The sequence below is a fragment of the Poecilia reticulata genome, linkage group LG3, assembly GCF_000633615.1.
Source record: "Poecilia reticulata strain Guanapo linkage group LG3, Guppy_female_1.0+MT, whole genome shotgun sequence".
Taxonomy (NCBI): Eukaryota; Metazoa; Chordata; class Actinopteri; order Cyprinodontiformes; family Poeciliidae; genus Poecilia; species Poecilia reticulata.
In genome coordinates, this window is record NC_024333.1 from 17,822,358 (window position 1) to 17,835,741 (window position 13,384).

Genomic DNA, 13,384 nt, shown 5'->3' on the forward strand with positions numbered 1-13,384 from the left:
TTGTGTATATTTTTTATGATAAACAGATATTCTCTAAAGCATCAATGAATTTACATCTAAAATAAAACACGCTATACAATTACATACTTGCAATATAAGCTTAGGATATTTGAGGTCAATTTCAGACAGGCCTAAACAAAAAGGTCACAAACTAACAAAGTTCACCAACAGATCTTAAAACACTGCAGAATGTGTTGACTCTCAACAATGAATCAGGATAATGCATCTTGAGTGAAATTCATGATTCCCCTCCCAGTGACTTCTAGATCCTATCACCTCTTGCGATGAGCAACAAGGATTCATTTTCTCTAGGGACACAGACAGAGAAGTCGCTCGTACGCTGGGAGTGAACGGGGGCATCATAAGTCAAACGGCGACAGCTGAGCCACAGATCACAGAGGGCAGAGTCGTGCACACAGGAAGTGCATTCCTTCCCCTCACAGTCACTGCCCCCACTGATGTTTGTTTAAACTGGGTTCTGATATGTGGAGAGATTACTTCTTGGCTAAATTCTCCACCCTTCGTCTCCAATGCTCTAAAAGTATCCAGCTCCTTTCTGCAGCAACAGGACAAAGTGGGACAGGGAGTCCTTGGGGACTCTTCACATCTTATCAGACCCCACCCTGGATGTACTGCTCTGATGGTGTCCCACTTTCCTGCTGGTATCACAGCTAACCGGACACAGCGCTGCGTCAGATGTCACAGACCAGATTTATGCATTTGACAAACTGAGAGTATAACAGTGTCTGTGCAACAAGTCAAAACCCAAAACTGACAAGGCTTTTTTTGTTTCATTAGAGCCCTGATAATAGAACTATGAGAAAGAAAAAAATCAAGACGTTATGTATATGGTGTCACATGACTATATGTACATTATGTAATACATCGTCTGTATTATGTCTTGACAATGTAATTCAAAGAACATACTCAAACAAGACTGAATAAAAAATAAAATCTTAAATGTTGTGACTACCTGTTAACGGCCAGAAATGTGTCTGTTCTGAATTTGATGTCAGCAGTATACATCAAAATAGTTGAGACACGTCAGAACGACATGAAAAATGTTGGTACGTTAAATCTCTGTTTTTGAGAAAGTTGTTGTTCCCATTGTAGTGGAAACTCACCTGAGTTTATCAGCCACAAAGATGACTCTGCGTTCCAGCAGCAGCGAGGCAAAGACGCGCAACACCTGCCGTACGCTGAGGCACCTGAACAGGCTGTCGAAGTCAACATGCTCCAGTCTAGAGTCATTGGGTCGTCTCAGCTCTATGACCTGAACCCAAAAAAAAATTGCACTCATTAAACTCCAACTTCTTAGCATATTTCCTCTTATGATTAAGATTATGCAATTATCTGATTATGTATTTCTGGACAGGAATTGAACCTGCTTGTTTTTTTGTCATTGATGAAAATTGGTGTTGCTTTGGCAACAGTACTGACCTCATTTCCTGCACCGGGCAGGAAGGTCTTTACTTTGATAATCTTCCCTGGTGCAGGAAAGGGCGACTCCATCAGACTCCTCATGAAGGGATAAACCAGCGCTGCCGAGACTCCTCTGCGTCTTTCCACTTCATCCAGGATCTTAAAGAAGCAAGAAAGAGGACAGCTCCCTTCACAAAACTGACCCATTAACAGCCATTACTCTTATGGACAAATGAGGTCATTTACAGAAAAATACAGTTTTCCACCAATAATAGTTATCGGATAATCATAGTCATTTTATTTTTGTAAAAAAAAAGATAAAAAATAATAAATCTGTTTCCATGGCTACTGTAAAAGAAATTTCCACATAGAGCGGTGTTTGGATCAGAGTTGTCTGCTTTCTGGAAAGCTGATTGGGAAAAACATTCACTGCTCTCATCTGTTACAAAAACTCCCAGAAAAGCTGGATGCCAAAAACCAAAAGAAAGCTCTAAACCATCACATTATTCTTGTCAAAGTTCCTAAAACATAATCACAAGAAGAACTATACAAGCTTTATTCAAGAATTCAAATTGATAAGAATGCATATATGTTTACTGATGTTTACTAACTTTTTGAATTAATAAGGCTGGAAAAGCCAAAGAATGACTGCTGTGAGACAGAAGTGAAGGAAACAACAGTTCTGGGAAATTAGAAAACCAAATGAAGTCTGCAGAGATACGACACAGACAGTCGTTTCCATCATCTGTCAGATTGTTAAACACAGCTGCAACACCACACTGATCAAGGTGGATGTGGATCTGACTGTGTGTGGGAATGTGTGCATGCAAGACTGAACTTACTGTGGAGAACAAGTCAAAACAACCCAGCCGGCTGATGACACAGTACACCTCTGGAAGACGAGGTCCTTTCCCAGTCGGCTGGAACAACGAGAGAACACGGATCAGACGTAAGGAGATACATCTGCAGATGTTCCTAAAACCGGCTATAAATACACTCACCAGGCCTTCCATCGGTATAACATTACATATTCATCAAGTCGGGGGATTTATAGGACTTTTATTGTAATAAAAAACAGCTGAGTCAAAACCATCAAGAAATAACTAGATCTGACACGCAGTTAAAAAAAAAAATCACAATTTCACAAATTTAGATTGTTGTATTGGCAGCAGCTTGAGATATGAACGCAGTTAACGGTTATAAATTTGTAGCTTTGGTGTTGAGTTTTTATGTAGCAATTGTACAAGTTACCGCCTTTAATCCAGTTTCACCTATAAGGTTGTATATGAAACACAAACAAACAGTTGAAAACCTTTAAGACACACGAGTCAAGAACAACAGCCAATTCATCCTTAAGTATTGACTGGAGAGGACTGTCTTATCTTCTAAATGTTTATTTGAAACCTTTGTTTCAGCTATCAGTGTTGTTTTTATGACACCAGTGTATCAAAAAGATAAGATGCTGGAAAGTGAATCTTGCATCTCCATAAGGCCTGTCAGTGTAATGCGTGCTCTCATGGTAGATGGCTGCATCTGCTTTGGAGTTAATAAAACACAGTGGATCAACAGCGGCTGATGTCATGGTTCCAGTCAGCACCGCAACTTGGATTCTTCCTCGAGCCTCTTCCTCCAGATTCTGGGATCTCGTTTTCTAAATCAGTTACAAAAATTTCTTTAATCTGAAAAGTGAACTTTGGACAGATGTTTTTCTTCAAGACCAGGTAAACCGCTGAGGCTGGCTCAGGTTCCTTAGCTTAACAGAGGAATACCACAGCTGTAACCGATGTTCTGTGTGAGTCTTGAAGCATTTATTGCAGCTTTAGCTGCCATCTTGTGAATTTCCACCAAATTCTTCAATAGGCTTTGAACAATCCCTCTCAGGGCAGCAATTTCTCTGTACCAAATTTGTCCTTCCACTCAATTTTCCATGAATATGCTTGGAAACAATACGTTATGAGCATTCCAGTTCTTCAGAAATTGCCTTTATTGGCTTAGTGCAGTTAGTAGCAATGTAGCCTTGCAACAAGAAGGTCCTGGGTTCGAATTTCAGGCTGATGTCTTTCTGCATGCATGTTCTCTCTGTGCATGTCTGGGTTCTCTTTGTGTACTTCCTCCCACAGTTCAAAAACACTAATTGCTACATTAATTAGTCTCTCAATTTGTCCACAGTGGAAAACTAGACCCTGCCTCTCACCCAATGACTGCTGTTTTGTACCAGCCCCCATTGCTACCCTGAAAGGATAAGTGGGCAAGTAAAGTTATAGGACCGTTGGATGACTTATTGTGGAGGGTAACTATGACTACTGCCTGTAAAGTCAGTAATCTTCATCATGAAAGTGTAGGCCACAATGTAAAGTTTCTGCATCAAGAAGCCTCTCTTTTTTATTTGGAAATATATTATCACCGTTTCTGTGTGACTTCATATAACAAATTAATTCCAAATGTTGAACTGAGTTACTGAGAAAAAAAAATAAACGTGTTCAATGAGATTTGAATTCGGCAAGATGCACCTGAAGATTTTGTTCCATAACTGTATTTCAAAGAAAAGAAAGACGGTCGTTCATTTGAACACTGCCATCTCATTATTTGAGCCACAGTCTGTGATTTGTCCTCCACTGCTACCCAACGAATAAGTGATCAGGCATCCTCCAAGAGGAGCAATTCAATATTTTGGCCTGGGAAATATGACAAGGATTCAGTTAAATTTTAAATTAAGTCTTTATAGAGTGGATTTCAGAACAAGCCGCTGCCTTTAGAGAGCGTCTGCCTGTCTGGTGGTGACCATTACATTTTAAAACACCACAGTCTCTCCGCTAAAGATTTGTTGCCTCTTTGCAGAGATAATGAGATCATTAACGTGATTCTTCAGGCTCCTTCAGAGCCACAGTAAACCTCTCTGTCCACAGACTGAAACACAGCCACAATGAGTAAATTAAACTTTATGAGAGTAATCTGTGTGTATAAAACAAAAAGACATTATACACAGGGTCACAGGAAGAGCTAGGACAGTGCACAGTGATAATATAACACAGGGATGTCTTTAATTTAATCTGCCTCCCAATGTGAGAGTCTTTTATGTGGTTACCTCCCTCCTAAACACAGGTTTATCTATAGGGGACAGTTGATCATATCTGCTGTCCCCTGCATTCTCCCAAACCTTTATGTGGCTTGTAACAACAGAGACCCTCAGTGAGAAAGACACAAATGAACACAGGCACTCTACAAGCGCCAATCCACTTGTCCATATTAGGTATACAATTTGCCTCTCTTGTTTCTCCTCTGCTTTTCCAAACGGATGATTAAATCAACTGTGTGGGGCTTGATTCAAGTCCTTAGGAATGCTCGGCTACTGCCAACTGCTGGACGGATGGCGGGCGGGAAGCAAAGTTACTGAAGGAGCGCAGTTCCCCACTCGGTGCCTTCGTTAAAATCTGCTTCTGTCTGGGTGAATCTTACACCAAATGAGCACATTGAGCACAACTGATTGCAGGGAGCAATTTTAATTAATTTTTTTTTCACTAAGAAATACTATTATGCTGGACATCCAGGGCAAACACTCACAAACAAATATGCTGAAGATGTGAAAAGACGCACAAAAACAAGAATCGGCAAAACAACATCATCTGCGCAGTCACAACATCCCACACAGTCAGGCTCTCTGCCCACAAGCCAAATGGGAGGCTCAGCAAAACACTTCAAAGCGCTTTGCAGCCTCATTACGGGGAGGAAATGCTCCAGAATGACAAAGTGATTTTTCCTGGTTTTTCTTTGTCTTGCCATCTCCTGAGAAAGCCTTGTTAAACTAAATGTCTGAACTTGGGTTTTCATCTATGGTTATTATGTTTTTATTACATATTCCATGCCATTTTAACTATGAGTTATTCAAATGATGTGTAATTTTTTTGTCATAATGCATATAAGGAGAGAGATTTATAAATGTATTTTTTTTATTTTTTTTATTCCCATTTGACAGAAGTGTTCTTTTAAAAAAATGTGGCTTGCATGTTTGTTATTCTCCTGGTAACTCTGCAGAGCCATTTCCTGTGCTGAAGCAAACTCTGATCAGCTGCTACAACAGATACTCCCGCTTTTTCCCCACTGGTCTCAGTCTCTTTAATCTGTTCAGCTGTGCATGTTTTTCATGATTGTACTTCCTGTTACCACAGCAGACAATCAGGCAGCACATGGACATGTCTGCAGGAAAACAACATCACATGTGCAAAGAAAAAGGCCTGTCACAACAAACATGGCTGAATGAGGTGAGGGGTGGGTGGCGAACATGGTGAAGGTGAACCGGAGACGAACAGGAACTTCTTACCAGAAGCCGTCTGCAGTATCCAAACCGCCTGCTGCCGTCCTCCCCGGTTAGCATGAAGGAGAATGTTTCACTGCAACACAAAGAAAAAAAAAACTGAACATCACTACATAGCCACTGACATCTAATCAGAAAGTCACCTATTTCATGACGTATTTGTCTTGCAGGAGCCAGATTTTCTGGTAGTATTTTAAAACTGTCTTACAAAATATTTTTTGGGTTTCCTGACAGTTTTTCTTTAGACTTTGGTTACTTTCTCAGCTGACTGGTTTCAGAAGTGGTTTTGTGGTTTTTCACATGTTCTAGATAAATTAGAAGAAACCTATTAATCCCAGCAATTGGTTGCCTAAAAAAGATATTTTAGCACAAACAAGGTACTTTCTAAAATAGCAGCCAGCTGAAAAATTGCAGTAATACAATAAATAATAAATGCTCAAAGAAGTGGATAGAACTATAAACTTATTAAGACCCACCTCTTTTCCAGAAACAGCAATATAAAAAAATCTTGGTTTCAAAACAACCTAAATATTCTGTATTCTTGCGTTATAGGCATTTTTATTCTATGTCTGCTCACAGATAAAGTGCAGATCAATTCCCACCAGTCGTGTGTGGCTGCAGTATCATGACCCCTTCACCTGCACACCTCTGCATATCTACTAGCTCTGCAAGTTCAGGCAAGTCCCGTTAACTCTCCCACAGCAGCACACACTCATTTCCTATTCCTGATAGAACTAGGCTCCTTGGATGCAAGAAAAACAAAATGAATTGGTATAAAACTTGAGCCTAAAACTGAATGTGTGTTAAAAGTCAAAGCATAAGACATTGGTATTTATTTAGCAGGCGCTAAATGGGGAGTCATTCACTTATTCATTGATTCATTAGGTGGAAAAAGCAACCCTTTAAGGTTTTATTAAAAATGTGTACAGTGAGAAACATGACGAAAAGCAGAATAATATTTAAATATGAATGTGGGCCATCTTCTGCTTTTTGAGCTTTTTGCAGCTTTGGTTGTTAAACAGACAAGTTTTTACAAAAAGTCACCAGGATGTTTTATAACCAAACTCGTGTCAGTTCATACTTTCTACTGGGCCTTATCTACCAACAAATGAGCTGAAAGTCATTTATTAAACTGGTTTAATTTAAATTAAGTGATATTAGAGCTTTTTCTTCTAATTATTTACATGTTGACTTTGGAGAAGGAGTTTCAGTTTTTACTAACAGAAAATTTTCTTTAAATTAAAACTTTTATTAAAACTTAAAAACAGTTCTAACACCTATCAGCTATATAAATAGATGCTTCTGAAATGACCTAACAGAGAAGAGTAAATAATGCTTGGAGGATACCTGGTGTACTCCGAGACGGGACTCCAGTCTTTTGCGTCTGGGAAACAGAACTGAGGAATAGCTTTGAGCCTCTGCTCCGCCTCCCTCATCTGCTTGGTCAGCCTCTCCAACTGCAAGGGGAAGCAACAAGAGGATGAAATTATGAAATTACCAGTCGATATTTTACAAAAGGCTACAATAAAACGTGTCATAAAAGTTTAAACCTCTCGACTTTCAAGCCCTCCACCACAGAGTCTGCGTCCCCCCAGGGTTTTATTTTAGTTCTGCTGAACTAAAAAAAACCTTCAGATCTCATTTTCTAATAAAACAATTGCCTGTCACATGAATGAAATCCAGTTATTTTTAACTCAAAGTAGAGTCTCCAGATACCCACAAAGATCTAAATGATCAACAAAGTGGACAGTCACATGAAAAAAATCTATGGAACATTTATTATTATAGCTATTAATATGGCAATTAGTCAGAGAAACCAGAAAACCTTTATGTAATCCAGAGCTGGTATAGTGGCAATAGGAATGATAACAACACAGTGCTTAAATGGCATTTATTACTCGCCTTGATGTAGTTCAGACCAAGTGAACTGTTAAAAAGCATTCTAAAATGACATCTGCCAAAAGTAATATCTCAGTCAAAGCTCTGCAGTGCTTCAACGCAACTTAGAGTTTATACAATTCAGTCAGAAGTTTACATTCACTCATTATCTGCATGAATCTCATGTTGTTTTGGGTTGCTATTGACGTGTTTGAACCACATCACACACGCTAAAACCCCCCCAAATTTGTACAGCCTTAATACCCACAATAACTTCCTGTAAACAGATCTTTATTAAACTTGTGTAACAAAAACAAGGCAACCCAAAGCATTTCCTGAGAGCAGATATAAATAATTTGAATTAAGTAGTTCCAGTAGTCAAGTATCGAAGAGATTTGCATCTACCTCTTTATGACAGGAGCCAACGTAATTAAACTTTCAAATAAGAACTTTGACTATAAAGAAAAATTTCCAATTTTACTTTTTAGACTTTAAAAATAATCACTGATTTTGAAGGGTTTCAAACAATGCGAGCTATTTAACTCCTCACAGTGCAAACAAAAGTTGACTTAAAAGACATAAAATGAGCAAGCCGAGGTCGTCACGCCAGGTGTGCAAGTTTGCCTCAAAGGACCGGTTGCGGATTTCAGAAAGAGCTTTTACCTTGGGGAACTGATAGGAGACCTCAGGGGCGTAGGAGTTCTTTCCAGGTTTCTTTTTCAGAGAAACAACAACAAAGTACTCAAAGAGCTCTCTCTCCTGCCACTCGATGAGCTGCAGCTCCAGCGTACGGTAGCTCGGGGCTCGTCGCAGGATGGACTGCAGCTTCAACAACCTCTGGGTGTGAGCTGAGCAGGGAAAACATTTAGCATGAAATAAATAGGCAATGTTAGGTCTGATTATATGGTTTACCACAACCTAATACCCATAATTCAAGCCTCTTATTGATCATAGATGCAAAATAAGAACTTAATAACTTTAAAGCTGTGGGGAAAAAAAACTCAGAGAAAACAAGATGAAAGTATTGCTCACCTTTGAACCTGTCATCTGAGTCGCTCTCACTCTCACTGTTGTCATCTGGAAACAAACATTAAAGAGAAAATTATTTTTTTTCCTATGGGTCAATGGGGGTACTTTCAGATATGTGTTTTTGTCATGAGAAAAACACACAAATAGAGGAGGAAGAGAGAGAGACGGCTCTCTGTGGGTAGAGGAGACATAAATATTTACCCACTTATCTGGCCTTGGGATAAAAGGGAATAAGGAGCAGCCTTACCTCTGAGAGATGCCGTCTCAAGATTGGACATGGACAGCTTCTTTAGCCTCTTCTTCCCTCGTTTAGTGCAGTAAATGGAGTTGATCCTCTGGACCAGCTGTAAACAGAGACGAGAGGAAATTCTCTGTGAGGAACTTGGAGTTCAGTCTGTTTGTCTTTTGATCCTAAATATAGAGGAAGCAGGCCTGTTCCTGGCCAAAAGTAACAGTCTAAAGCACATTGCATATATTTCAAGCATTGCAGATTATTAATAAGAAATGCCTCAGGGAGGGTTCTTTTAAAAAGCACCCCAAGGGTTGATTTTCATGCAAAAATATCTGACTGGATCAAAGCCCGGTGTCATTACGCCTCTGTTCCAAACAGAGGAATTATAAATGATCCAGAACCGTCCAGACTCTGACTTGGTCCCGACAGAAACCTGATCAGGTTTGTGAGAGCCGGAGCTCTGAAAAGGCCCTTTGCAGCAGCTTGTGTGGGATCTGGCTGTATGTACCTTGGGGATCCTCCAGTGCCTGCGTGAAGGCAGGGAGTCACTGGTGCCACAGAGGCTGTCATCCAGCAAGCCGCAGGGGGACGATGACATGCCCACCTGGGGGATGAGTAGCATTTCATCGTGGCTGTAGCGTTTGGACAACTGGGACATGCGGTGACTCTTCCTGTCGCTTGGACCGGGGAGGCGGAGAGACTGGCTGCTGGGTTTGGAAGGCAACTGGGCACAAAGAAGAGAAGAGATGCAGTCCGAAGCATTTTACGCAGATGAAGAATTACTGTTGACTTAATGGCTGCCCGATTCTATTATGAGAAATAACAGGAAATGATGTGACCAAGTACACCAACTTCAGCTTCCACCTTTACTTCCTGTATAAGACGCAGGGAAAAAAGAAAACAGAAAGGCTACAAAAATAAAACTTGTCCTTTTCACATCATTAGATTCTAAATGATTATTAGACTTAAACATATTTTTAAAACACTACGGAGTAATAACCAGCCTCTGTTAATCATGTGGTTCCATCAGAAACAACCTCTTTCCATTGCCAATACTCAGCTACTCTTTGTTGGGATAAACTGTGGAAAAACTAATATTGTTCCATAATATCTACTGTTTCTCCAAATTTATTGAAAAGTGAGACACATTTTTTTTCACTTTTCCAAACTGCACAGAAAGCCAATAAACACCTGAAAGTAATTTAGTAATTCAGATAAATGACCTTTTTCTGCTGTTAACCTGCTCAGACTGGAATGTTAAATAGAGGAAGCATATATGTTTAACATTCCAGTCTATTTAGGTGACTCGTTTACATATAAACAAGCCACCTAAACATGGGTTTTTTTCTACTATAAGCCACTGGTTACTTCCAGATGGTCTAAACTCCTAAAGTCTTCCTCTTTTTCTGCTGGGTGTTACAACATATGAAGCCTTTTTCTAAAGGAAAGGTGGTTAACTTTTTCGTTTCATTTCATTTGGGAAGATGAAACCCAATTTCCATTTGTTTGCATAAACAGCAATAATCTGATATCTCCCTAATTACACATAACCACATAAAGAGCACTTTTACAAAGCTTCTTTGATTATGTTCACAGATTTTTGGCAGCAAACTTACAACAGATAAGGGATTTCTGAGGGAAAATAGGACTGGATTTCCTGGAAACAATTGTTACGGAAAACGTTTTTATCAACGTGTATTATGACATTCTTTGCCCAACAGGCAGCTAATTAACTGTTTATTATTAATAAGACGGATGATGGGATTTGACCGTTTGAATTTCACTGGAAATTCAAACGGTCATGAAATGTATCAAACATCCAAGCTGGAAAAATAAGGTAACAAAGAAACATGAGTAGAGCTTTGTGTTTTTGATACAGATTGGATTAATATGAATTACTTAATACTAAATTTCCAAAACAAAGTTTTCAATTTCCTGTTCCTTCAGCTTATATTAGATCTATATACTACATATTATTGTGTATTATAATATCACTATACATTAATAACATACAAGTCATCTACCAAATTATATATCCTTAACCCACTAGACGAGCTGCACAGATGAGATTACTCTTAATATCCATGGATAAACAGAGTTCTTATAAAAGGTAATCATCAGCAGTTTTATACAAAATGACTGATTATAATCAGTCTACAGTCTGTAGATCTGCAGTAACAGATTGTGCCACTGAATATGCCGATTATCAAGGTGACCCAATTAAAGATATTTCCGTTTGCCATGTGGCCTTGCTGAGCGCTGATGAATTTCTCTGTTTATCTTTGGTCACAAACCAGCCTAGGCTTGTCAGTGGCACTTCTGTTTACAGTGAAAGACAAGATTAAAAATTCAGGTCAAGTCTTCTCAGTTATACAACAGCAATTCACAACATCTGTCACAACACGTTTCACTCAGTCAAGAAAATTCAGTTGAGATCAGTCCGGTTCATTTCAATAACGGTCGAATCAAATTCTAATAAAATTCATTCAAATTCAGCAGCAGCAATATGCATCTGAGAAAGAGCAGCTGATTGAATCTGTCATTAAGTTTGCAGCAATTCCTGATCCTCCTTACCAGCACATTGCAGTAGAGAGGAACGAATCCCTTTAACAGGAAGAAACCTCCAGTAGAATTGGGTTTAGCACTAAATTATACACATTTTAAGTTGCACATGTAAGCATACTGATACAATTTGCATTTATTTAAGCAATTTTATCTCTGATGTGAAGGTTTTTTGGTTGTTTATTTTTTTAGTTTTGATCATTTTGCTCACCCTCAAATATTGTTGTATTACATGTCCAGGAGATAATGCTGACAACCGAAGGGCTTACCTGAGGCGGGGAGTTAAGCTTCCTGTCCATAGCGGCCCAAGATCGGCTGTTCTCCGACAGACCAGACTTCCTACTCAAACTCCTCCGCTTCAGGTCAACATCCTCGTATGGATTCTCCTTCTCTGTGGAAACAGAAAGCAAATTCAGCGTCACCTTGTAACTCGTTGTGAAAAGAGGGTAGTGTTCGATCAAAGGCTGATTAGACTGAGGGGTCAGAGCGGGCAGCAAAGATGTCCACCGCATAATCAAGCCCTCCCTATGGACAGTCTGAAAAAGAGGTGAGTCATGGAAGGTAGGTCAAAGGTCATCCCCAGCTGATTCTGGTGAACTCCCTTTTTAAAATAGTTACTGTTGGCAGCAGGCCTTGTAGACCCCCATAGCCTCATTGAAACCCGTGGACATAATGCTGCTGGTGAGTCACAGTCCAGGCATGCAACATGTCTGCAGAGGAAGAGGAGGGTCTACTCCTTAGAGATTTGAGCAATAAAAGTGTTCAGTTAAGACATATTTTAAAGAATAGTTGTATGTCTTTTACAGTCCATGTAAGGCATATTTCAGAAGAACAAACTAAGCAAAGTCGTTTATTCATCTATTTGTTAGTTTTATATAACTCCTTAACACAACGTTATAAAGCATTTCTTAATTACATATTTTAAAAACATATTCTACAGCTGACCACGATTTTATATTTCTCTCATATATTCTACATATATGAGGGAAATATTCATTTCAGGGTTCCTATGATATCTCTATATCAAACTTTTTCTCCGACTCATTGTTAAAATCTAAATTTGTTGTTTTTAATGACATTGGAGTATAAAACATTCATCCAAATAAGGTTTATTATCTGTTATTTGGGGCACAAATCTTACATATAACAACACAAGATTGAAGCCAAAGATTTTGATATTTCAGATAATAGGAAGACCTGTTTGTAAATTCAACAAAAAAGTAAGTTTGGAAAATCAAAACAAACACTTATGATAAAATTGTAAGCTTTTCTTAGCAAACAGCAATCCTCTGCACTAGAGTATAGTCTGAGAAAGAATCACTAAATTTTTAAATATAATACAGCACAATCCTAACTAGAGCAAAAACTGAATATTAATCCTTATTAATAAATCGACACTTATTTTCTCACTATTTGTACTCATCAGGTTGTCAAGCACACAAACCTATTATTTAATCAAAATCAAAAAAGGCTTTAAAAGACAAGTCAAACAGTTTTTAGTATTATCTGAATTTATGTTTCAAAGTCTAAAGCTTTACCTGTGTTTTCATTTCTAATTTAATGCAAACAGAAATTTGTATTTAACTTATTTTGGCAGATGTCATTTTAGAAGTATTTCTGCGTGTTTATTTCTATTACTACATTCAAAACAGGCACTCGTGTTGACCACATAAACTGCGCTGTTATGCTGTGATCTTAGCTGTGGATGAGACTAGCACAGATGCAGCTACTGTTCTATAGATGTTTCTCAGACAGTAAATTATGTTGGAAAAAAGGAAACGAAAGAGCAATACAGCGCAAGCAGCAGCTTTTACTGATGTCACCTGGCAGAGGACCAACATTAATAAAGAGTGAACTTGTGTAAAGCTGCAGTTCGTTTCTATTCAGACGTGCTCTGAGAATGGCTGTTTTTTTTTTTTTTTTTTTTTTTTGGCATTGCCTGAAAAAAA

At 38.8% G+C, this 13,384-nt stretch overlaps 1 protein-coding gene across 2 annotated transcripts in view; it reads right to left on the minus strand.

Moving 5' to 3' along the window:
* The window catches only part of dennd2b (DENN domain containing 2B), a 58,094-nt gene that overhangs the window by 14,962 nt on the left and 29,748 nt on the right, over positions 1 to 13,384 (minus strand). For both annotated transcript variants that reach the window (XM_008405249.2, XM_008405248.2), the window contains exons 5-14: positions 11,705 to 11,826; positions 9,382 to 9,597; positions 8,889 to 8,985; positions 8,645 to 8,689; positions 8,276 to 8,460; positions 7,082 to 7,191; positions 5,741 to 5,810; positions 2,265 to 2,342; positions 1,441 to 1,581; positions 1,125 to 1,273 (exon numbers count right to left, since the gene is read on the minus strand). In XM_008405249.2, the coding sequence (XP_008403471.1) occupies positions 1,125 to 1,273; positions 1,441 to 1,581; positions 2,265 to 2,342; positions 5,741 to 5,810; positions 7,082 to 7,191; positions 8,276 to 8,460; positions 8,645 to 8,689; positions 8,889 to 8,985; positions 9,382 to 9,597; positions 11,705 to 11,826 (1,213 nt within the window). The remainder of the gene's footprint in view (positions 1 to 1,124; positions 1,274 to 1,440; positions 1,582 to 2,264; positions 2,343 to 5,740; positions 5,811 to 7,081; positions 7,192 to 8,275; positions 8,461 to 8,644; positions 8,690 to 8,888; positions 8,986 to 9,381; positions 9,598 to 11,704; positions 11,827 to 13,384) is intronic.